Consider the following 26138-nt stretch of genomic DNA (forward strand, 5'->3'; position numbering starts at 1 on the left):
TGCAACGCGTTGTCTTGACGGATAGATGTCTCTGTCTGGGTGGGCGACGCTACACCTGCGTGCCCCGGCAGGCGCGTTAATTCATTAACCCACTCCCCCCACTCCACTCCCTACCCCCCCCCCCCCCCCACACACACACACACACACACACTCCCACACCCCACGAGACATGCGCGGAAGTGCGCCTGCGCGCAACATCTGGCGCTGGGTGACGTCAGGTGCGAACGTCCCGCCGGGCCCGGTGTCCGCGGTTATTTTAAAGAAGGTGTGACGCGCGGAGGAGAGAGGCGAACTTGGAAGGAGAGAAAGAGAGAGAGAGTGGGAGAGAGAGTCAAAGAAAGAGTGAATGTGTGAGAGAGAGAGTAAGAGAAAGAGTGAGAGAGAGAGTGCGTCCAGGGCGCACGCACGATCCCGCGCACAGACGTCGGGATCCAAGCGGCGGAGCGATTTCCCCCCCCTCTCCTCCTCCTCCTTCTCCTCCTCCTCCTCCTCTTCCTCCTCCACCACCACCAACATCCCTCCGCACATGTAGGACGCGCGCAGAGTGAGCGCTCCACCTGCGCGCATTCTCCGCAGCTCCCCCGGTCTCTCTCCCACCCGACGCCGGGCTTTCGGATTTATCGGACCGGCGCGGGCGTCCGGCTGTAACACCCCCTCCACCCCCCGGCTCTCCTACAACCATGGACCCGTGGATAAAGTTGACGCTGCTGTGCATCTGGTGCCTCGGAGCGAGCGCGGAGTTTGACGGCAGGTGAGTGCGCGAAGCCCCGGTGCTCCTTCGCTGACCTCCAGAGTTTTGAAATTTTTAAAAAAGTGTGCGGATGACCATGTTAGAAGTCACTCACTCACAACTTTTAGCTCTCCGGACACGCACCGCTTTCCATTGAGAAAACAAACGGCGCGGCGCGACGCGCATCCAAGAAGTCTTTTTACGCGGGTTAAGAAAGAGCAGGGGATTGTTCGTCCTCCTTCTCCGTCTCCTGCACGCCGGGACGGAGCAGCGTGACAGCGCGCCGCCCGGTGCTTCGTGTTCCGACACGAATCCGGGGCAAGTTATGTAGAATCGGAGCGTGGAGACGCGCCAAACCCCCAGCAAGAATGCGCGCGTCCGTGATTTAGCAGCGTTTTTTTTTTTTCCTCCCACAATTTCTTAGTTGAGGGTTGATAGTTGATGCTTGTTTTAATTTCCAAAACCGTGAGGCGGGTTGTGATTTTAGGTCAAAATCCGGCGTGTTCCTGCAGAACAATCGTGCGCTATAAATAGTTTGAAATGGTTTTGGATCATTTGTTTTTCTGTCTGGGGGAGAAACCCGAGAGTTTCTGCAGCCTGGATATGTCCCGATCTCAGGGGCTCCGGGTTCAAATGAAGCGCATCCAAACTATATTTTACACAAACGGCCCCCTTCTGTTTCTCCAGCCGCCGCACCCCCCCAAAAAAATCCTCCCTCAGGTGTCATGATTTTCTTTTATATGAGCAAAAAGTTTGGTTTTTGAAAACAAGTGCCACCAGTGTTTGTATATCTATGTGTGAATTGCTATCTCGTTCCAAAGCCCTTTTTTATGGTTGCCACTTAAGGGTTTTCATCTGTTTTTCGTTGTTGCTGTTTTTAATTCAGCATTGCTCAAAAGTGTTTTCAAACGCATCTGTCTTGATATGAATGTATCAACAGTGAGAAAAAAGAAAACGAGAAGAAATGAGTTTTAGCGGAAGCGAGAGACTCAGAAAAAAATGTATTATGGAGATGCCAGCAAGACTGGAACAGGATTGCATTGTTATTTATGGTCATATATAGTTAATAGTGACTAATGTCTCAGTGGCAAACCGGGGTCCAATGATATGCAAAGGCCTTTAACTTTTATTCCATGCATTGTAATGATCATTTGCTTTAATGTAGCGGGAGCATATTGTACATTATTAACACCCCTGCTGATGGAGTGGCCTGTCAGCATGGCCATAATTTACCAATTTTTATGGGTATAAACTTTCCCAGGCCCGAGTCCCCCACTCTAATATTAATTCATTGAGAAATATCCCTTGAGACTGAGCACAACCAAAAAAAAAAAAGGCCATTTATTACCCATGTCACCGTCCCTTATTGCCTTTCAGAGAGCGTTTCTAACAGGCTTATCCATCCAGTCTTGAAAGGTCCTTTACAGGCATCATTGTCAAGATCATTTTCTCCTCACGCTGCTGCACACAGTACGCTCACCTGCAGCGTCGAACAAAAAGCTCTGTTGTGTGTCCCTTGTTCTTCACTCCTCACCAAGACAGCCAATTTCCTGTCATGTAGGCCAGAACGTGTTGCCAAACTCAAAAACAACACACTGTAGATACCCCCTCTCCGCCCCTCCAAGTAATGTCACTGGATTCTTAAGTCCACTGCAGCCAAGGGGCACATACCAGACTCCTTCAGTAATAATCCAAGGACTTCGGCCCGGTGCCAAACTGTGTTGGCATTGTATACCAGACCCACATTTTGGCTTTAGCAGGGTGAGAAAGGCTGCAGTGACCAAGTCAAACTAATCTTTTTAATAGACCTAATATTCCACATTCATAATAAATTAATGTATGCAGAATTTTTATTCTGGATTATGGAGATTAATGGTATTACCCAGCTGTAAGATAGCAGGGGCCTGACCAAGTATTGGAATTGGAATTGCTACTATATTTAGGTGTAAAGAAAATCCGTTTGATTTTAAAGCAGCATTTTCACAACCGCTTGTCGCCTCTCAGCGTGACATAAAAAGGTGTTTTACGTCCACAGTCGATTTGGAGTTTTCGGTTAACCTACTTTGTGCTTTTGGACCGTGGAGGGAAGGCAAAGCACCTGCAAATGAAGGTACTGAGAGAACATGCAACCCAACAAAAAAAGGCGCAGTAGACCCCATCGCCACCCCGCCCCGTTCCCACATCCCCATCTGCAGGGGAGAAAAAAAGTTATAGCTGGGGAATGACTGACTCAATAAATTGCCAACATCCCAATGGAAAGGTGGCACGGAGTATCATTGTGAAAGGAGGTATGACTGCCTCCTTGTTATTTGCTGCCAACCCGAACACATAAAATTAGTTACTCCTGTAAAAAGAATACATTAGGCGTTCTTCATGAAGAGAGGACGACGATCTGTGCCATTCACCACAAGGTCACATCTCAATTGGAACCGCTTGGCAGAGACAGGCAAACAATACCCTGCATGGCTACACACTTAAACAGTCCAATTGAAAAGCCATATAATAAATTCTACCTTTGTAAAATTAGATTTTAATTAACCGGTTCTAAAAAAAAAAAGGTGTTTCATTATCTCCCACAGAGGTGGATAAAAGTCATGATGGAGGTCAGGACAGCGGAGTGTCTGCAGGCTTATCAACCTCTCATTTCCTTTGAAACCCACAAAAGCAAGAGCAATAAACCTGCTCATATTGGTTTGTCTGGAAGGGATACACTCGCAGCCAGGGATGGCATCAGGCTATCAGAGCTTTGGAACTGATCCAATGTCAGTAATGACCAAACAAAAAATCACGTGAGAATTGTCATTTGTTTTTTTTTTGTTTTTTTTCAGGATTGTGACAATATTTTCTATTGCAGGACTGTCTGCGATCTTCATAATCTGATATATTGTGTAAATTCACCTGTTGAAAAATTACACATGAAAGCAGCACAGCTTGAGACTAACAAACATGAAGAAGAAGAGGCTCAAATAACTCAAGAAATAAATACATAAATACATAAAATGGATAACATAAGTAAATGAAATTACTTCAACTTTCTCAAGGCTTTTTACATAACCAGTGGCTGATCTATAGATCATTTTCTTCACACCATATTTATGTATTTATTTATTGCAATCTATGCTGATCCCTTAAGGCTATAAATGTTAAGTATCAAACAAGTAAATACATTTGGGGGCAAGTAAATTTTGGGGGCGGTGTGGCGTAGAGCAATCGTGTCTGGAACCGAACATTCCTGGTTCGATTCCCCGCTCCTCCCCGTGTGTTTTTGAGTAAGACGCTGCTCCCCTGGTGCTGGTGGACAGCATGCCGACTGCGCATGGTTCATCCGCGATGGGTTAATTGCAGGGAACGAATTTCCCCAGGGGGATTAATAAAGGATAAATTATTATTAAGCTATGCCACCATTGTCTTTGTAATATAATTTTATTTCATCAGTTTATTCGAAGTCTACATTAGCTAAGTGTTTCTTCAGTTGTCAATATTATATGGGTCAATTGTTCTAAATATTGATCATTTAGCAGACGTAGCAGCACGCTTGCTGATCTGTGTCACTGTTGGGTCATTACTAAACGTGCCCCCCGATAGCGGCTAAAGCTCACGCCTTCAGCTGAGCTCCTGCAGGCCCGTGCAAGTCTCTCACCCCCGATACTACAAACACGGCAATCGACATGTAGTGGTGTTGGCCGGGAATATCCATTAAACGGCCAATGATTTGAGAGAGGACAACTTTCATGGTCTGAATTATCATGCCTCACCCTATGCTACTACACAGGCTGCATTGTGGACTGGCTGCAACATAGTGCCGGGAGAGGAGGATCAGCTCGATGTCCTTCAGTGAAACAAAGGGATTCATTTTTTTCCAATCTGATAGTCTTAAGGGGAGTCGTTGATAATGTAATGACTTGAGGTTTTTCAAGCCATGGATAATTATGACTTTAGTCATTTAAGAAAAAATCATGTTAATTCTCATATTCTTTCAATATATCAGCTCTGCGTTCAGTCAAACTTCTCTTCTTTACTTTTTCATCGTTGCACACATTATTAAGGATGCAAGGGAAAATATCCAGAGAGAGAGGGCGATATCTGTCTTTGGCATTTTGGGGTTTATGTGCTGCATCAGTGTGCAGATGTATATGTATGTTAGGGCCCGGAGCTGCTCTGAGTTAAATTGGGCATGATGCGGACCGAGAGAAGCAGTAGGAACATGAAATGTGACTCAACGTTCACTGTTTTGTGCTTTTTTGGGCTCATAGCTACTGCCACAACATGTGCCCAAAGTCCAACGTCCATAGAGTAAAATATCATGTACTTTTGATCCTGCTACTACACTTTTATTCGCCGTACCTTATTGTTGAGATCTCAGGAGCGAAATAAGTATCAGCCTCTACACCATTTTTATCTTCCCTACAGGGGGAACGAACGAAAGAACTGAAAAGAAAGAAATTATCACATGGGTCCGAAGGAAACCGCAGGTGTAATTGTTAGAAAAGCCAAATGATTAATGGCGGCTGAATTCCATTTAGCCGTTTTGGGCTCCTACTTCATCACTGTCCGATGTCATGGCTTAGTGAGCCACTTGTACAAAACACAGCCATTGTTTGGGTTTGAAGTAGCTCTTGTTATTTTACCGCAAGTTTTAATTTACATTTGCATATTTTCTGCAACGCTATGAAGGACGTCTCATAGAGTTGAACACACACAGAAATAAAGGTGCTTAGCCCCGGCTCCACGTTCATGTAGGAACTGTTTGGAGCACCAGAATGACGAGAAGTTAGTCACTTTCAATTCACAGTGATAAGCTCACACATACACCGGCCTTTTATGCTTTCACATATTACATTAGAATAACGTTTGCCACATGAAACGTTTTCTAAAATGCAGCCTAAGGGCGGCACGGTCCAGTGTCGCCTTGAGCCGGTCCCAAGCCCGGATAAATGCAGATGGTTGTGTCAGGAAGGGCATTCGGCATAAAATTTTTGCCAAAACCAAACATGCAAATCAAACCTAATAATCTCATTCCAGATCGATCGAGGCCCGGGCTAACAACAACCGCCATTGGTACCGATGACCTGAAGGGTACCAATGGAAACTGAAGGCGTGTTTGGAGGCAGACATAAAAGAGGAAAGGCAAGAGTCTCGGACTTAGAGTAGGACTTTGAATATTGGGACTATGACAGGGAAAGGTAGAGAGTTGGTCGACATGATGCAGAGAAGGAAGGTAGATATCCTGTGTATCCAGGAGACCAGGTGGAAAGGTGGTAAGGCTAGAAGCTTAAGAACAGGCTTTAAGTTGTGCTATAATGGTACTGACAGGAAGAGAAATGGAGTAGGAGTTATCTTGAAGCAGGAGTTTGTTAGGAATGTTCTGAAGGCGAAAAGACTGTCGATAGACAGTACGAAACTGGCAATTGAAGGTGTGATGCTCAATGTTGTTAGTGCCTATGCCCGGCAGGTGGGATGTGAGTTGGAAGAGGTGGAGAAATTCTGGATTGAGTTAGATGAAGTGATGCAGAATATCCCCAGAGATGAGAGAGTGGTAATTGGTGCAGTCTTCAATGGGCATGTTGGTGCAGCCAATAGAGGGGATGAAGAAGTGATGGGCAGATGTGGTATACAGGGAAGGAACGCAAAGGGACAGATGGCGGTAGACTTTGCAAAAAGAATGGAAATAGCTGTAGTGAACACTTTTTTTCCAGAGACGATAGGAACATAGGGTAACTGATAAGAGTGGTGGTAGGAGCACGCGGGTAGACTACATCTTGTATAGACGAGGTACTCTGGTGACATGGAAGATCATGAGGCCAAAGGCAGAGCAGAGGACAAAGTGGTGGAAGCTGAAAAGGGAGGAGTGTTGTATGGTTATCAGGGAGGAGTTGAGAAAGGCTCTGGGTGGTCAGGGAGGGCTTCCAGATGACTGGACAACTACAGGTCATGTTATCAGGGAGACAGGTAGGATAGTACTCGGTGTATCATCGGAAAGGAAAGGTGTAAAAGACGGTGGTGAGGCCTGTGGTGCTGAATGACCTAGAAACACTTACAAAGATTAAAAGACACGAGGCAGAGCTCGAGGTCGCAGAGATGAAGATGGTAAAGTTTTGTTTGGGAGTGACCAGGATGGATAGGGTCAGAAATGAGTCTATCAGAGGAAGAGCACATGTTGGATGTTTTGAAGAGAAGTTCAGAGAAGCCAGCCTGAGACGGTTGGGTCATGTACAGAGGAGGGATAGTGAATATATTGGTAGACGGATGCTGGAAGGGCAGGGGGTCTTGTGGAAGACCAAAGAGAAGATTTCTGGACATAGTGGGAGAGGATATGAAAGCAGTTGGTGTGAGAGAGGAGGATCCAGAGAATAGGGCTAGATGGAGAAGGTTGATTCGCTATGGCGACCCTGAAGGGAAAAGGTAGTAGAAGACGTCAAACGTTTTTCAGACAGTGTTGGCAAAACTTTTGTGTCAGATGTCACGACACTGTTGCTGAACAAAGGGATTGAAAAATATTGTTTTTTTCCTTTACAAAGTCTATGTACAATGAATGGCAACAGCCGTGTATCTACGGAAAAAAAACTGCTAACCCTGCTGTCCTGTAGCTGACGTCTCTTTGAAAAGTAGGTCACTGCAACACCTTCTTACTTTGGCCAAAATGAAACTGAAAATCTCTTTACACTATCATTGCTATATTTGCACCAAGAAGGTAGTAATCTAATGTGTTGACAGGATACTGTTTTATCTTACACTAAAAAATGATACGGATTTTTAGATTTATATAAAGACACAAAAGAGTCTGTCTGGCAAATACAATGAAACCCAACAAGTACACATCCGCCTTAAAAGATCAGCCGAGTTGTTTTTGATGCTTTGGGTGTTTCTATCTTCACCTCTAAATGTGACAGTTGTGACTAGTTTAGACTCCTCGCTAGAACATTTGTCCATGCTTGTTGAGCCTTACTCATGCAAAAGCAACACACAGATGGGCTCTGAACTACGATGTCAAAATAAAAGCATCACTACACGCCGTATCTTAAGAATTTAAAACAACTGCCGTATATTATGTATTCCCTGGCCGTCAGCATTTTTAGATGCCAAAACAAAGTGTAGTTTTTGATTTTTTTTTCTTTAAACTATATTACAAATATTTTCCTTAACACATCTGTCTAAATTATACAGACTATTAGGGGCTTGATCGACCTCAAAATGAAAGACGCCTTATAGCAGCTGCTGTACTTGGAAACAGCGATGAATAGTTAAAGAGAGATAAAGGAATCGTGGGTGTCTGGAAATGTTTTTATTCACAGCCAACACTTTCCAAATTTTACAGAATGTTCTAAAATACGGGTGGCCTTGTGCGTTCCATCCATCCCTTGTCTCTGATATTTGTCATTCATTCATTGATTATTGAAACTACGTATCCTGGCTAGAGCCCAGCTGTCACTGGGCAAGAGGTTGGTTTCACACTGGACCGCCAGCCAGTCGATTACAGGGCCGCATATAGACGCGAACAAGCATTCACGCTCCCGTTTACACGACATATTTTTTTATTTATCATACTTTATTAATCCCATTGGGGGAGAGTAGTTAGGGATTCAGTGTCTTGCTCTACCCCCTGCGCCACACCACCCCACACATTCAGAGATAAGCAACCATTCGCTATCATATTCACATAAGAGAGAGACATGAAACCATTCACTGTCTCATTCATGTGTCATATAGACATGCTACCACTCATGCTCTCATTCACAGGTCATAGACATACCACCATTGACCCTGTCATTCACATGTCATTTAGAGACATGCAAGTGTTCATTGCCTCATACACACGCCTGGAGAAATTTGGAGTTTCCAATGAACTTACTGGGAGGGAGCCGGTGAACCCGGAGGAAACCCACACAGACACTTGAGAACATGCAACTGCCAAATATAAAGAGCCCCCTCCAGATTCCCCTGATGGAATTGAACCAGGGAACTTCCTGTTACGTACCCCTGCACCGCAATCTGATATTCATTCCTCGCAGAATGCATTTTCGCATCCGCCGGCTCTCGTTCATCATCTCACTTCACCAAAATGATGAACTGTCTAATAGTAAATATGGATAAATGAACAACTGGGAAAGAATAATCATTAGTCTTCCGTTGGCATTCCCTGCCTGTAAACACAGCTGGCCACAATGTTGTCCCTGCTGCAAGAATCGAATTACCATACAGATGTGAGCTTTGTCCTAATTTTTTTTACATTCTTCCATCCTTTCCATCCATCCGTCCTTTCACCATGAACTCGGTCCACACCCTCAGGCATCCCAGCACACAACGAATTAGTCAACCTACCATAGAGAGTGAATGAGTGTGAGTTTTATCGCCAGTCAGGCCACGTACAGTGGTGCAGCACCGTGACTGTGAGTGGTCGCCTAGTTGATGGAGCTCATTGGCATGGTAATGCACAGTGTGCTTGCGGTGGACACCAGCTGATTTAGACGTGCCATATAAATACAAATAGACGGTCAGAAATATATGTTATAATCATACTGTCTGAGTTCTCCTGATAACATATTTGGATTCAAGCTTGTTTCTTTAAAATCCCGAGATTGTGATCCATCTGTGTTGTGTAGAGGCACACATGAATATTTGTCAATTAAAAGTCATCCTATCTCATCTTGTTTTTTTATGATAATTGTTTTTCAATACAGATGTTTCCTAGAATCACGGAACATGAAATACACAAGCGAGAAATGACAGTGTATTATAAAAAAGGAAGAACAATCAGTGTACCATTATAGCTGTTTCTACGGGTAGATGTTTAAGATTCATTGTGATTGATAGTGTTCTTTTCATTCATTCATTTATTTAATGCTTATCCTGCAGGGACCGGAGCCGATTCTAGCTGTCGTTTGGCGAGGGGGCGGGGAGGGGGGTTTCCCCCTGGACCGGTCGCCTGTCGATCGCATTAGCACGTATAGGGACAGCTACACACTCTCTTTTACAAATCAGTGCAATTTTGGGTCTCCAGTGAACCTGCTGCGTGTCTTTGGACAGTGGAAACAAATCCACACACTGAATGGCCAAGTGTTGGAATGGAACTGCAAACTTTCTGGCCGTCAGGTGGATGTGGCAACCAGCCGTTGTGCTGCCTAGTGTTGTTGTTTCTGGTTTTTGTAAGCGAGTCTTATTTTGTGACATTACACATATTACACATATTTTGAAACCAATCCTGCTCCACTACTCATCATTTTCTGGCCAGAGATTCAATGTGTGAAATAACTTTTTTTTAAAAAAAGCACGCATATATTGTGGGATTAATTTAACTGGGCAAAGTAATTAGTACTATTTATTGTGGGATTGCAATTCATTTCCTTCTGAAAGTCACTTCAAACATGCATCCAAGTTTTTCCCTCATTTGAATTTCCAAGAGCTGTAGAGTGTGTCATTGCTTTTAATCCTATTAATTCAAAAAAGGTCTTTCTAGTGAAATACGTCTTTAGATAAAGTTTTTAAAATTTATATGCAGCAGTTACTGTCTCCCATCCAGCTCATTTTTAGCTTTACATGTCCAAATCAAGATGTGTCCAAAAAAAGTTGATAAATCCCGATACACATAAATGAAATGTGTTTTCCATTTTAAAGATCACTAAAAATGTCACTGAATATCACATTTTCTCAAAAATACCACCGGTATAATCCAAATGATGGTGTTTTGCTTCAGGCAGATTGTCTCTTGTGCCAAGTTTACAGTATCTAGGGACAATAGGTGGCATGTTTGTATCTGTGTGTGCGTGTGTTTGTGTGTGTTGGATGGTGTTTTAGTTACAGAGATAGCGGCAAACTTGGCTGCCATCTCTTCTCTTCTTCCTCCCTCCACCATGTGACTGGGCTTCCTTCTTTGCCTGTCTGCCCTCTTGTTTGCCAAATAGCAGACAAACATTTTCCCTGGATCTGCCACTCTCACTTAGGATCCATCTGTTTTTTGTTTTTTTTTCCAGTAAAGTGATTGACAGCGAGGCCAAGCATTAGCATTTCCTCATCTTGGCACGGAGACACTAACAGGGAGGGATAGCAGTGAAGGATGTGTCGTGCATACTGAGTGACAGGCATTCTGTCTTTGAGGCACAAAGACAACATTATGCGTAAAGGAAGTATATAGAGAGAACTTATTTTGTAACATCCTCTCTGCAACTTAAAACCAGCATATAGTTTTTCACAAGCTTTTTCTTTGATTGATTGAGTAATCTTTTAAAAACCTTTATACTCCCAAGACCTCTTCCAGTAAAAATAAAAGGTACACACCAGGTTATAGATAGTTCTTTTTTGTTGTGTTTTAGTGAAATATAGCAAAACTGGCCTTTCTTTGCCCCTGATTCATGTATTATTTGATGAATTTCAGCCATCCCGACAGCACCAGGCTCACAAAATATGCAGCTTGGATTTCGATATCCTTAAATGGACTCATTCCTTCACCGTTTTCCTCCACATAAATATGTGGTGTGTCTTAGTTCTGATAAAAAGGTTATCCATATGCGGATGTCTGCCAAGAAGCTGCAGCCTTCCTCGAGTGGAATGGAACATGATGTAACAGAAATATCCAACAATAATTTTTCCTTAGAGGAAGTTTATTGTTTTTTTTTAAAAAAATGGCACAAACAAATACTGGTGCATTTTCTCTGTAACAGTCATTTTCCTCTCCTGTGAAGAAATGTGGTTAAGACTAAGATCTCCAATGAAAAAGAAAGTGGCATAAATGAGACAAGATGAGTTTTTCAAGGGCACAGAACATGTTTTTTCCTCGTACGGCTTATGAATAAACAACCGCAATCTCAGATTTCATTGCCACTGTGTGTGCTGATCAACAATGACATTTATATTTGAACGGGCCCCGGTGGGCTCTCATCAGAGAGATCCATTTTACATCACCGTCCTCGACACGAACCGATGGTCTTCCTACTTCATTGACAGAAACATCATTTATTCAGCCAAAACGGAAAAATTCACTATTTGACAAACAACTCTCAGTTCTGCCTTGTATTTTACCCTGTGCATAATACACACAGCCATGGATGAAGAATGTGTGAAATCCCAGAGCAAGGTTGTAGCTCTCTCAGAAAAGTTAACTGAATGAAAATGAATCAAATATCTGCAAGGCATTATGGAAAAAAAAATAAATAAATAAAAAAAAAAAAAAAAAAAAAAAAAAAATATATATATGAACATTAGCCAGTAACATATGGTTGTTTTAAAAAAAAAATCTATAATGTGCAAATTGGCCAGTGTTTACTCGAAAGTTGTGTGTAACTATCAGAAAATCAGAAAAGTAATTTATATTTCTGTGCACTGGAAAAAAAAAAAAAAAAATCAATATATATATATATATTATGATTTTTTTTTATATTATTATTGTGTCTGTTAGATTTATATTATTTATATTATTTTTTGTGGCGCAGCTCTTCCGCCTCACAGCACTGGTTCGATTCCCACTTCAGGCCTTTCTGTTTGGAGTTTGTATGCTCTCCCCGTGTCTGTTTGGCTTTCCTCTGGGTTCTCTGCTTTCCTCCCGCTGTCCAAAAACCTGCGGGAGGCTAATTGGAATAGACTCGAAAAATTTCCCAGATGCATGAATGAGGGAATGAATGGCTGTTTGTGTCTATATGTGGCACAGCAAGCAACTACCATGCCGCTCATCCAATGACAGCTTGGATAGACTCCAGCATCCCCGTGACCCTTAGTGCAGAAAAAGCAGCAGATAACATATATATATGTGATCTGATTGGTAATAACTTGAAGGCTCGATGTTTTCATATGTGTGTATTTATGTATATATATATATATATATATATATATATATATATATATATATATATATGGTCTGATTGGTAATGACCCAGAATGTATTTATAATTTATGTATTTATGTAATATAACAAACAGAATTAATTTATATGTGAATGACCAATCAAAGCAATGATTAGGCATATTATTTTGATTTCCATTAAGAATGTATCATGTTTTCCAAGTAAAAACATCTCTTGGTTCCAGGTCCTTACATAGAAGTATGCGCTGGTGCTGTTTTATTAACTTTAAGTTATATTGAATTGGACTGTTGACATTTGCTCTTTGTTAAGGGGGATTTTACACAATTCCCCAATAATCACAGAAATAATCTACAGATTAGAGCATCTGCTTGCATATATTTGTTTGTTTCAAACTATGAATGATGTCACTGTCGCTGCAGCACGCTAATGTGTGTGTGACAGAATCTGGCCTTCCTTCAATAGAACACGGCACACTTAAAACGTACAAAGTTGCGTTCTCTCTCCGCAGCCAGGAAAAGAAAGTAATCTTGCTCTGAAGCCTCCCTTTCCATTTCAATATCTTAATTGGCCATGAACTAATTATCCCATCCAATTCCGTCACAGGTGGCCACAGCAGATGGCGTCGTCCAACGGCCTGTGTCGATACGGCGCCAGAGTGGACTGCTGCTGGGGATGGACACGCCGCTCCTGGGGTCACTGCCAGCGTGAGTGCTGCCGTGCCTGCGCTGCTGCTGGTGGGGGGCTAACGGGGTCAGCAGATTTCAAGCTGGGGCCAAAGATGCTTGTAGCCACAGAAGATGCTGCAACATTACCACAGTAGCCACACACATCACATGCGCATGTTGTCACAGCACAGGCACAGAGACCCAATGGTGCGTCACACCTGCCACTATCCTTCCATGAGGATTGATCGTAAAGGCTGGATTGTAAGGAAATGCACATTCATAATGTGAATTTCCATTACAAGGAGGAGACTATATCTGTAGGTGGACACATTGGAGGGTAGACGGTAGATTGATTCTGTTACAGCAGCTACTGCGCCACTGCCACATGCAGGAAAGTGGCAAACAGAGGTAGCACATCATGATTTTCACGTGTACAGACAGCTTCATATTCAGCAACACCATCACCGGCACATGGATTATGTGTCCTGCTACTTTCTCTTTTATCATCCCAGCACCAGACTCCAGTCCCAGTAACATTTTTTTCCCCCACATTAAATATTAACAGACATGTTGACATATTTACATTGTGTAAAAATGCTCCGCTCTTTAATAACTACATTGAAAATTCCCCAGGGGGCAATGAAGGTTTCACTCATTCATAAATTCAGGCAGTGTTTGTGGTTATAATAACACAAGTTCAAGACTGCCTCACAAATATGAGATCCTTTGCATGGCTTGGTGTTTATGTTGGGGTACAGCGGTTGCTTTGCTATGGAGCTCTGGTCAATGAGGAGTTTACTCACATATAGACCTTTCCCACTGCAGGAAATTACCAATACAAAACACAAAGTTAGGCCTTGAAAGCCAGAGAATGTGTTTATTGTATTTTGTCGAGAGGATTAGTTGTGAGCTGCCACCTTTTGTGGTGGAGAAGGCTTTGCGCATCCCAGTGATCCTGTGAACTATGCTGCCGGAGGCTTTATGCCCGTGGAAGGGTCACCCAAAGCAAACAGGTCCCAGGTGAGGGACCAGACAAAGTGTGGCTCAGAAGCCCCCCATGAAGAAGACAATCATTGGACCCAGTTTTCCCTTGTCTGAATGTGGGTCAGCGAGGCCTTGTTCTGGAGCGAGGCCTAAGGGCGGGGCTCGGTGGCAGGCGCCTGGTGGCCGGGCCTTCACCCATGGGGCTCGGTCGGGCACAGGCCCAAGGAACAACATGGGTCCCTCTTTCCCTTGGCTCACTACCCACAGGAAGCCATGAGGGTCAGTTGCAGTGTGAGCGGGGAACCTTGGGGGTCCGATCCTCGGCTGCAGAAGCATGGAATGTCACCTCTCTGGCATGGAAGGAGCCCGAGCTGGTGTGTGAGGCTGAGAGATTACGATTAAATATAGTCGGACTTGCCTCGACGCTCAGTGTTGGGTCTGGAACCAGGCCTCTCAAGAGGGACTGGACTCTTTTTTTACTCTGGAGTTGCTCCCAGTGAGCGGCACCGGGCAGGTGAGGACATATTGATTGCCCCCTGTCTCAGTGCCTGCACGTTGGGGTTCAATTCAATGGACGAAAGGGTAGCCTCCCTCCGTCTTCCGATGGCTGCCCTTCTTGGGGTTCCTAAAGGGGCTGCAAGAGAGCGCTCCTACTGGGCAGACTTCCTCGTTCTACTGGGAGACTTCAACGTTCACATGGGCAATGACAATGCAACTTGGAATGGCGTGATAGGGAGGAGCGCCCCCCCCCCCCCCCCCCTCCCCCCGATATGAACCCAAGCGGTGTTTTGTTAATAGACTTCTGTGTTCATCACAGATTGTCCATAACAAACACCATGTTCAGGCATAAAGGTGCCCATATGTGCACTAGGCACTAACACACCTTAGGCCACAGATCTTTGATCAACCTTTTAGTCATGTCGTCGGACTTTGGGCTGCATGTCCTGGACACTCGGGTGAGGAGAGGGGCGGAGCTGTGAACTGATCACCACCTGGTGGTGAGCTGGCTCTGATGGTGGGGAGGATGCCGCTCAGATTTGGCAGACCCAAACGTAAGATGAGGGTCTGACTTCATCAGGCCATGATCTTCAGCTCTCACTGGAACGGTTCGCAGCCGAGTATGAAGCGACCGGGATGAGGATCAGCACCTCCAAATCCGAGACCATAGTGCTCAACCGGAAACGGGTGGAATGCCCACTCTGGGTTGAGGAAGAGGTCCTGCCCCAAGTGAGTGAGAGAAGGATGGAGCAGGAGATCAACAGGCGGATCAGTTGCAGCATCTGCAGCGATGCAGAATCTGTACTGGTCTGTCATGGTGAAGAGGGAGCCAAATAGGCGAAGCTCTCAATTTACCAGTCGATCTACATTCCCACCGTCACCTATGGTCATGAGCTGTGGGTGTTAACCGAAAGAATGAGATTGCGGATACAAGCGTCCGAAATGAGTTTCCTCCGCAGGGTGGCCGGACTCTCCATTAGAGATAGTGTGGAGGAGGAGCCCGGCGTAGAGCCGCTGCTCCTCCACATAGGGAGGAATCAGAGGAGGTGCCTTGGGCATCTGGTCAGGATGCCTCCTGGACGCCCCCTGGGGCAGGTATTGCAGGTATCTCCATCTGGGAGGAGATCACTGGGAAGACCCAGGACAGGCTGGAGAGACTATGTCTCCAAGCTGTCCTGGGAACGCCTTGGGGTGCCACCCAGAGGTGCTGGACCATGTGGCGGGGGAGAGGAAGGTCTGGACCTCAGTGCTCCGGGTGCTGCCCCCAAGATCCGACTCCGGATAAGCGGGGGAAGATGGATGGATAGATGGATTATTTATTTTTCCAAATTTTGTGTGAAAATCATGAAATTCTGAAAATTTCAAAAATTCCAACTCGATCAAAATATTGGAGAGGAAAATGTATCACATAGCTGTTATGGACTGAAACCTGTAAACATTCATATTCCATTTTGCTGACTTCCTTCAAATTTGGTTGAAATTTGCTGTATCTTTAATGGAAATCCATCAAGTGAAAATAACTTTGAAGGTTATTTGCACCCTCCGGAGCCTCCTCTGAGTTTGAGGCAGGATAATTACTCCCCCATCTTAACTCAGCCAACCTATCACTGTCTTTATATTTACATTTGGCAGGCAGAGTAGTTGCTATCTTCTCACCTCATTTTTAAGAATAGTAACTAAATACGATTAATTTTGTGTATATAAATAGATCCTTTATCTCAAGTTTTCAACAAAGTCAGCACCCATCACTTCTCTTTATCCCCGAAAACAAGAAAGATAGCATCTGTTCTCCTCCCTCAGAACATCCTTAGCACTAAAACACACAGTTAAACAGTCACTCAAGTTCAAACTGGAGCCCCTGCAGTGGAAAAGGTCTTTGGATTCATAAAACTGCATGTTGTTTTTTTTTTATCATTTTGTTGATTAATCCACCCGTTTTCTGTTTGAAATGACCAAACATCGCCGATGATTTATGTTTTGATGTACCAAACCTCATGATGTGCAGTTGTAATTTTGTTTTCACCCACTTTGTTTTGTTTATTTGTGCTTGTTTGTGTGTGTGTGTGTGGGGGGGGGGGGGATGTCATACACTGGTTGTTTGGTCTAAATGCTGCAGTTCACACTAAAGAGCTTAAAATATACTTTCAATCTTGTCAAAATCAGTGTACAAGCAGGATAAACAAAACTTATCAACTGACGTGACCTGGAAGTGGAGTTTTTGCTCAAGTTCATGGTCCCAGTGTTTGCATTCCTTTTAGCTCAGCAATCTAAGTGAGAAGAATCTCCTCTCGTCTACCCTGTCATGTCTTATTTTCAGGGAGAAAATTTTTATTATGGCATTCTTCCATACCCTGCTGGAGTCAAAAAGGTGCAAATCTTAAACAGACCTCAAGGTTGAGTTTGTCAATTTCATGGCTGAAAATCAGATGCCACCTGCAATTGTTAAATTGAACCATGAACCATGCAATCGGCCTGAAACAATTTTGGCAAATTGCAAATCATTCATGCAGCAATTTATATTATTTACTTGTAAAACATGTTTTCAAAGAAATAGGTCTAACTTTGTCCGCAGCCCCTCTTATTGCCCAACTGGCTCCCAGTCCATCTGGACTGGGCTTTACGCTATCATTTGTTCAGAATGGAATAAATCACCTTTTCTACCCGGATCTTTAAGAACTATATTACAGAATGTGTGATCATTTTGCACATTTAAAAATTAAAAGGAATGCTAAAATGTTTTATTTGGTCTTTTGAAATTAAGCATATTAAGCAATATCTCTCTTCTAATTTGAAATAAGGTAAACAAACCAAGCAGCCTTGTGTGAAAGTGTATCTGAGTTACTCTGGAGTCCCATCTGTTCAGCGGCAAGTATGGATATATGCGTTTTTTTTTTTTTTTGTTTTTTTTTTTGTTTTTTTACTTTAAACTTCAAGCTTGCTTTCTCACTCAACCGTCTTTATTTTTTTTCAGCAATAACATATTTCCTCTGCGAGTTAAATCGCTCTGTGAGTGCTCACCTTAATACTTTCAAATGCGCCTGCCCAGCTGCACCACTCAAATCCACTCACTTGAGACTACAATCAGTATTCCATCAAGTCAGTGAGGTGCCGATTTAAGCCTCGGAGGAAGGAGATTCTGGGAGAAAAAGGGAGTGTGTACTTCTCGGCCAGTCTGCCTTTGTCTGCATGCTTGTGGGAGTCTGCAGCCACCGCAGATTTCAGGTCTTGGTAAGGTTTTTTTTTTTTGTGGCGATGGAAGAGATTAGACCGGAGCTATCGGCGGCCATCACTTTGGCCAACTCCTCTCAAAGAATGAAGAATATACTGGATCAAGGTCGATATATATATTTTTAAAGCTCCCATAACCGAAAGAGTGAGGGGAGAATAGAAAAAGCTCTCAAAGTTTTTGGAAAGTAATTCTAAAGGCTGAGAGAAATATTTCGGCGGTAAGGAGCTATAGATAGGAACCGCTGCCCGGGAGAGATGACAGGTAGTGGCCAGGTGACACAATCAGGTTTGGGGGGGATAGAGAGAGAGGAGAGGCTTTACCTTTTTTTGCCGCCTGAAACTCAGCATCAAACGCTCAGGACACTGACAGGGCGAGCACTTGAAAGATCTCACGAAAACTGCTGCGACCATGAGCGTGCAAGGCAGAGTCCACTAACTGGATGAGAAATTTCTTGAAGATTAAAATGAAGTGGTCAAATCAAGACACTGATTGCACCAGGGTGCAGGTGAGCTCAGCTTGATTAAGAAGTAGCGATGGGAGGCTGCATATTACAGCTGTTAATTACGCATTCATTCATGCATTATCTATACCAATTATCATACGCTCAGGGTTGCAGGAGAGCGGTAGCCTGTTCCGGTTGTCGATCACAGGGTCGCCAACCATTCACTCTCTCATTCACACATCAGATAAAGTCAAGTTAGATTTTTATCTATGTGGCGCCAAATCCCAGCAGAGTTGTCTCACACCGCTTTGCATTTAGAGCAGGTCTGGACCACACTCTTTAAAATGATTTACGCTTCCCCCATGAGCGGCTAGGAGAAACCGCCCTTGACAGGGCAGAAACCTCGGACACATCCACAACAATAACAGTAGCGCTAACGGTAAAATGGTTGTTACATGGTAAAAACATACAATTATTCACTCTCTCGCGTGTTTGGGTAATTGGTAGTTTTCCATTAACCTACCCACACACAGACACAAAAACATCATGCAATCTGGTCCGAAATCCGATTGGCTGAGGAGCTGATCTCAGTTTTTGCCAAAAGAAGCAATAACGAAGGCTTATACAATGTAGACAGACAGTCACAGCCATTTACCTCTGAGTGTGTTGGTGTTATCCAAGTTAATATGCAAGATTTACTTGCAAAAATTATTTCTTGACACATCCTCTCCCTTTAATTTCTAGCTCATAGTGACATCATTATTTTCAACGCTCCATGTATCAATTGGCTTTTGCCTGCCTTTTGATGAGTCCTGACCAGGGTCATGAATAAGTATCATGAAAAAGCAATATTTAACAAATCTTAAAGTGTGCATGGACAGGGAATGATTGTGTTCACAGATGATTTTTTCAGATCTTATTTTTATTCATTGATTTATAGTTTTTAATATAACTAAAGCCCTGGTGGATGCCGATTGGTGAGAGAATGACTGTGTTGACATTTTATTTTTTAAATATATATTTAAAAAAAAAACCCTGATGGAATAGCAAATGTAGATTTCTTCTGCATAGCTCTGTCCGACAGAAGACCAGGTTTTAATATCACTTCCGTATCAAATCGGTCACACTTTACAATTTCCTCTAAGATCCTCGTGGATTCTCAAATCCCCTGTGACCCAGAATTTAGCTCAACTGACTGCAGTCTTTGTTTGGACAAATTCTCAGGGCAGGATTATGGCAAGACTTTTGAATTGGTAATTTGAGTTAACCGTAGAGCAATAAAAGGCGAAAAGTGATACCTCAGTTTAAAGTAACTCACTTTGTCATTAATATCGGCACAATTTTCTTATCTGCTTTGCTTTTGTTCCCGATTACTGAGCTGTAAAAAAGCCCTGGTGAAAGTCTGTCTTTTTCATCTTGTGTTTTAAAAGCACCACGGAAGGCTTTCCCTGTAAAATATGAAAAGGATTCAGCATAAGAATCGACAACCATTTTTATTTGATGTTAATTTTGGATTTCCAGCGTAGGGTAATTTCCATTTTAAGAACCTCTAACTCGCTGAGGTACTGTTTTATTCATATCCATTTAGAGGTGCCGGGCATATTGAGAAATAGCCGTTCGCGATAGTTTATATTGACATTTTCAATCGTATAACTAAAATATCATGGAGAGGCCAAACATTTGGGACTCCAGACAAGAGTGGATGTGGTAAGTACGGGATGGATGGGTCGTTTTTTTTCTTTTTTTGTATTTTATTTTCTTTGCTTGTAAAAGTGACCAGATTTTGTCTTCTAACATCATGTTTATTTTCTTTCTGTCGCTTTAAAGACTAAAGAATGCCTGCAATCTATGTTTGTTCGGCTATTTGTTTTGCAGCTCTCTTCGCCTTAACTCACAGAGTAGTCGGGATAAGGTGCCGGCCCCAAGGTTAGCTCACCATGTTTCTTGAAATAATCTTGCTCGACATGTATTGCTGGGGGCCCGTCCTCTGAATCCCAGGCCCGCTATCCTATTTTTAGAGCTAAACCCTCTCAGCCCTACAGATACCTCTAACATCTCAACCCCCAACTCCCTTGCCTTCCATCTGCGCAAACAGCTACACTCTTGAGACCCAGGTCCACCTTAAGCCACGTATGAATTATGCCGAAGTTCTTCAGCGTCTCATTATGATTGATCTTCCCCTGCGGTTGGACACCGATGAATCTTTCAGAGATGAAGTCCATACTTTTTTTTCCAATAATGAATCAGTATCACATCCATCTGCAACTACAAAGTAGGACCAGGCCTTTTAGAATGCGTGAGACATAATTTCGTGTTGAGACATCAAATCGGGTCCAGACAGCTGGGTAAGTCAAGACCATCGTTTTTCATAACAGACAGGACGGAAAAATGAATGGAAATATTTTTCTCTTGATCAATAATGTTTTCAGTACATATGAAGAAGAGAAAGAGGAAAAACAAATTGAGATCCCATCATTTCTTTCTTCCACTCAGTCACACAAAATGTGTGACTTGGTCCCAAGTTTGGTTTTACCGCAATCCATGTTGCTGTGATGAATTTGGAATATTTTTATATATAGCTTTTTAACATCTAGTCGTTTTGATGACAAAATTATTAACACGTTTATCAATAATGACAGTAATTATCGGATGTCCAGAAAACTGGTCAGCGGTGGCGAAGTCGAGCAGTTTTTGATCACTAAAAATGTATTATCATTAGCCGACCAAATTTAAAGCATCTTACAGTTGCCGATGGAAGAAAGGAGTATGCAATGCGATGAGAAATTAAAGCTGATGCTTTTCAGTCCTTTACTCTCCCATTTGTGGATTTATTTTAACTTTTTTTCGATTCAGTATAGCCAATTATTTTTCAAAGCAGCGAAAAAAGGTTTGCCAGTAATTGTTAGAAGCGGCCCTTATCTCGTGTGCAAGTTACAATAAATACGTTATGACAACGTCCCTACGCTCCAATGAGGTCACGGCCCTGCTATAAAAATAATGCGCAACGTCAATCTGGGAGATGTCACGGTGCCTTTGTGCAAACAAATAAACCCTGGGTCGTACATTTAATATCATCAAATATCATCATGCAGATACAAAATTAACTCAAATTTACTAACATCAGTAGCTGCTTTTTGACATCTAAGGGTGGCTGACGTACATGGAGTGAAAAGGTGTCATCACCCCGGATGGTGTTTGTGAAACGGTTGGGGGTCACGTATGCTATATCTGGCTTTCCAGCTGGTATAGTCATTTTTAGTTCCGCAGGTCCTTTGCCATGTTAATAAACACGTGTCATTTCCCTGATCTCTCTGCCAGGCCCCAAACTTAAAAAAATGATCTCAGAGGTAAAGCCTGTTGACAGCCTCTTCTGATCTGCTAATCAACTTCCTCCTCCACGCCGGAGAAAAATAAAGCGTTCTTTGGCACACCGACGTATCTCAGCTCATTCGTTGCTCCCGATCGCACAGAAACATCCGTCTGACAAGACTGAGGTCTGAGAGAGGAGACAAAATAATAGTCGCACTTTATCTTCAACAAACATATCCATTTTCGAGCAGCCATTTGAGGTGGGGAAGAGTCTGTAGGTCTTATCTTTTGTAGGAGAATGATTCATGATATACCTTTGTGGTTTTGAATTCAGAACAAACAATGTTAAAAGAAACCTGAGGAGCCTCTGGATAACCCTGCGGCTGCAAGTGTTTCTCCGTATGAAGGGACATATCCTAGATTTCAAATTAAGTTTGAAGCGTAGGAAGTTGTTTTTCGACGGCTGTTCTTTGGCTTCATTCGGATGATCTTTAGTCTTCAGCTTTTTACCACCAACTATCAAAAATCAGTGACTTTAGGAAACAGTTCAAGATATCAATATTGAAGGTTCACCTTTAAAACTTAAAAAGTATTAGCTCACAAGTTTGTGAAACAGTCTGGAAACCATTTCCTTGTTACTAAAGGATCATTCATTCAAAACATATGATACCAGGAAATATATTACGGGTAATTTTTAATGCAGTTCTGCCCACACAGTTTCATTTTGTTTGATAGTTTAAGGTTGTTTACAAGCCTGTCAATAAAATTGGGCTTCAGTCTGAGTATAAACGCCGCTGCAATTAACCCATGAAAACCAAAGGATAACTTTTGAGGACGAGCAAATAGATCCAATGATTTAAATGAAAGATAACACATTAAAATGTAGGACTTTAGAAAGCGATGAATACAAAACAGATCACTAAGCGAACAAATAAAAGATTAAAAAGAAATAACTTTCAGTCAACAAAATTACCAATTAAACCCTGGAATTTTAAACAGCGGGATTTGATCCTCTGCTATTTTCAGTCGGTCTGGCTCCCCACCAATTTCCACCGGCGCTTCCGTCAATGCTCGTTTTATTTCTATTTTTGTTACATTTTATGACTTGACAAGATAACCAGGCTGGGGAGAAAAACGAGACAGCGCGAGGGTTGGAAGGGATGCGGCCACTCATTAAAACAGGCATACTGAATCAAGCCTGACCTCCGGGACAAATGCGATCATTAACTTGAATGATGCTGGGATGCAACACGTGAGGCATCGCTCACACTTTCATAAAAGAGTAAATGAAAACATACCCAATGTACCAAGGCGGATGCAAACACCTTGGTTTGTGTGATAAGAAAGCCTCTCTCAATCGCGGTCTCTTCCAATGGAGTGATAATTAAAGCCTCTGATTGCTTGTATTTTGACAGAATTAATGAAGCCTTTAATGAAAATTAGTAACACTTGGCTAAGGGCCAGTGTATCAGACATGCTTAGCGACAAGCTGGAGAAAAACACGGCTAGATAAGCGGAGCGAAGCTTCAGCTCAGCCAGACAGAGCGCATAAGAGTTGGTGAGGCTAAACAAATTTCGCAGCTGTAACATCTATGCACGCTCTCAAAATATCACCATCCTCGCTGTGCTTATGATCTGCAGGGGCCATTATTTTCAGGGACGCTAATTATGATGTACTATTTTGGTTTCGTAATTGTTCTGCATGAGTCCAACGGGAAAACATTATTTACCAGACTACCCGTGCTGTATTTCAGCGTAATTGTCTCGACGGAACTTTGCGACCAGAATAACTTGTCTGTCTTTTATTCGTCATCATATTGTGTTAACGTCGAAATATGTTATCAAGCCTTAAGATGATAAATATTGAATTGAAAGTGTGAAGCAGGCTTCCCAAGAGATCAAAATATTTTCAAGAGAGGCTTAGTCAATGGGCGTGAAATATATTGCTTAATTAATGCAAATTGAATATATAATAGTCTTGATATGTGGCATTGTATTAAAGATATTGTAAAAGGTCACAGTAGTTCGTAGAGAGAATGTCAGAAACGAACATTCTAACTGGCTCACTTCCCACTGCTGTTTATTTGCCTATTTTGTTTTCTCCAATAATCATTCGATTGTGTGTTATGATGAGGGATCTTAAAATTCAGTCTCAAAAATCCCCAAATGTTGACTCAAAATGTAAAAGCCATTCATCCATCCATCAGTCCCTCCAACCATCCATTCATCTCATCCCTCAAGGGATGGACTCACGTTCTTTCAGGCTCGAGACTCATCAGATGAAGCCAAAATAAATTGAACTTTTATTGACATGTTTTGGGGGTATTCCTTCCAGATGCCATAATCACGTGGATCTCAGCTTTTCAGCCTGAAAGAGCAGCAGCTCCACTCAGTATCCTTCCCGTGGATGTTCTACTTGCGCTTCCTTTCTCTTCGGCTTGGCCCCATCGCCCTACCGTGGATCTCCTTTCTGCCACTTGAATCTACCTCCGCAGTTTTTCGAGTCCTTGCCGAGAGCTCTTGACCATCAGTCAGGGCTGGCACTCAGGTGGTTCAGTTCCTCTGCAGAACAAGAGAATCACAACAGGCCCGAGCAACACATCCTCACAACTGATGCCACACTTGTGTAACTCTGCGAGAGCTCTCTATGAATGGTCCAACTCGAATTTCATTCCGGGAACTCTTCTCCCCCAAGGGAACTTTTTAGTTTTGCAAACACGCAAGCAGTGAGGGACCACGGGAGGGACCGGTGCAAGTGTCTGCGACGCGCACCTAAAGCACTGCACTCAAAGCAAACTGCAAAGGAAGGGACAACATGGGGAGCGAGGTTGCCACGGGATTCATGCATGGCGGGAATAATGGCCGTGGACTGTGGGTGAAAACCCAACCTTTAGCTAACTCTCAAGTTATTTTAGTGAGAATTATGTTCCACTTCAAGCCCTGGAAATCTCACTGCATCAGAAGATCCTGGACCTCTTTGTTGGTCCATTTCTTACTAGTTTTGTCCATTGTTGCAAGAAAACAGCTAACCAAAACGTTTTTTAGAAATGATGAGCCACAATCTCTGATACTAAGGCTATGTATGGCTATGAGCAAAAGACTGTCCCTGTAAGGAGGAGATTGAAATAGTTCTAGGAACTGAGGTCTGGTTCTTATGCTTTCTGAACGCAAAAAGAAACTGCCTAGTTTCTGAAAAGGTTCTAGCAGCTGCAAAAAGTTCCTACAGTGCAAAACTGGCTAATGATTCCAGTCCAACATTCTCCCTCAGCAGAACCTCTGCACTTCCTGCAAATCAACAAAACACATGTTGACCAGTAAAGGACAATGAGCTTGACACCATTTGATTCTTTCATAACAAAGACTGATTCCACAGTGTTCCTCCCGAGTCAAAGGGTGAGGCTGAGCAGGCTCCCTTTCAAAAAGTGGGAATGAATTCCCCAGTCGACCACTCGTACCGTCCCCAACCTCGGTGCCATGTTAAAGAGGCGTGTCAGCCAAGACAGCCTTGCAATTTCCAAAGTCTTAAGCCTCTCCGGTGTCTTCCAGCTCTTCCCCCTCTACAGAGGAAAACCTACTTCGGTTCAATGTGTTCCTCAATATCCACCTTCTGCTTTGAGTCACCTGACAATATACCTTTCAAGGCCATTTTATATCATATTTTCTGCCTTTTTACTTTTAACTAACAGGTACCCTTTGGCACTTTCTGGATTCTCACGGGCCTGGGTTCAAAAAGCCTCCTGCTTTTTGCCTGACCTTTTCTCTCACCACCCATATCCACCAGATTACCAGGAAAATCAATTGTTCTTGACCCCTAAGGTCTGCTGGTCTCCATTTGAAGAGAAGAATTTTACAAGGAGCATGTGATATTCTGTTTTGCTCTAGAATTCTAGTTTAGAGATTCAGGAAAAGCTAAACTTTGTTATGCCAACTGTTACATTAATGGATGAAACATGAAAATTCCAACAACTTCACTTATTTTACATTCTCTGCTGAATTGAATTATGTTTTGCCTGTAACATGACACTTCTCATAAAAAATGTTGCATTGTTACTCATTAGAACAAACAGCCATCTCCTATATAATTTAGGTTTCATACTGCAGTGTGAAGTAAACTATGATTACCAGATTACACTTCAAAGAGGTCATGAAGCCATAATGTTTTGTCGTTGTCTGATCCGTCTCTTCCTCTTTGAATCCTCCCCGAACAGCTGTTTGCCAGCCGGGCTGTAAGCACGGAGACTGCGTGGGACCCAGTAAGTGCAAGTGTCACCCCGGATTCACCGGGAAGACCTGCAATCAAGGTGAGTCCTGGCAGGGCACGAGAAACCCAAGTCGCTCAAGTGACCGAAACACGCACCGAAGTAATCAGTCGCGTGACCTATTTGATGTTCGTTCAATGTAAATAACCTTTTCGGAGGCTTTTTTTTTTTTTTGTCCTCACAATGTTCTGCTCTCAGCATATCGGGATTGAAAAACCTGCCATAAGCATT

The 26138-nt window shown here is 42.9% G+C and overlaps 1 protein-coding gene across 4 annotated transcripts in view; it reads left to right on the forward strand.

The window, feature by feature from the left end:
* Nucleotides 1-295: 295 nt before the first annotated feature.
* npnta (nephronectin a) overlaps nucleotides 296-26138 on the forward strand; it is a 53170-nt gene continuing 27327 nt past the window's right edge. The window contains exons 1-4 of one of the 4 annotated variants that reach the window (XM_086157244.1): nucleotides 296-751; nucleotides 13125-13225; nucleotides 20215-20265; nucleotides 25857-25949. In XM_086157244.1, the coding sequence (XP_086013370.1) occupies nucleotides 681-751; nucleotides 13125-13225; nucleotides 20215-20265; nucleotides 25857-25949 (316 nt within the window). In that variant the 5' untranslated portion in view covers nucleotides 296-680. The remainder of the gene's footprint in view (nucleotides 752-13124; nucleotides 13226-20214; nucleotides 20266-25856; nucleotides 25950-26138) is intronic. The other 3 variants (XM_086157248.1, XM_086157245.1, XM_086157249.1) reach the window with 3 other exon arrangements.

The sequence above is a fragment of the Fistularia commersonii genome, chromosome 12, assembly GCF_037954325.1.
Source record: "Fistularia commersonii isolate RoL2024-O1a breed Wild chromosome 12, RoL_Fcom_v1.0, whole genome shotgun sequence".
Classification (NCBI taxonomy): Eukaryota; Metazoa; Chordata; class Actinopteri; order Syngnathiformes; family Fistulariidae; genus Fistularia; species Fistularia commersonii.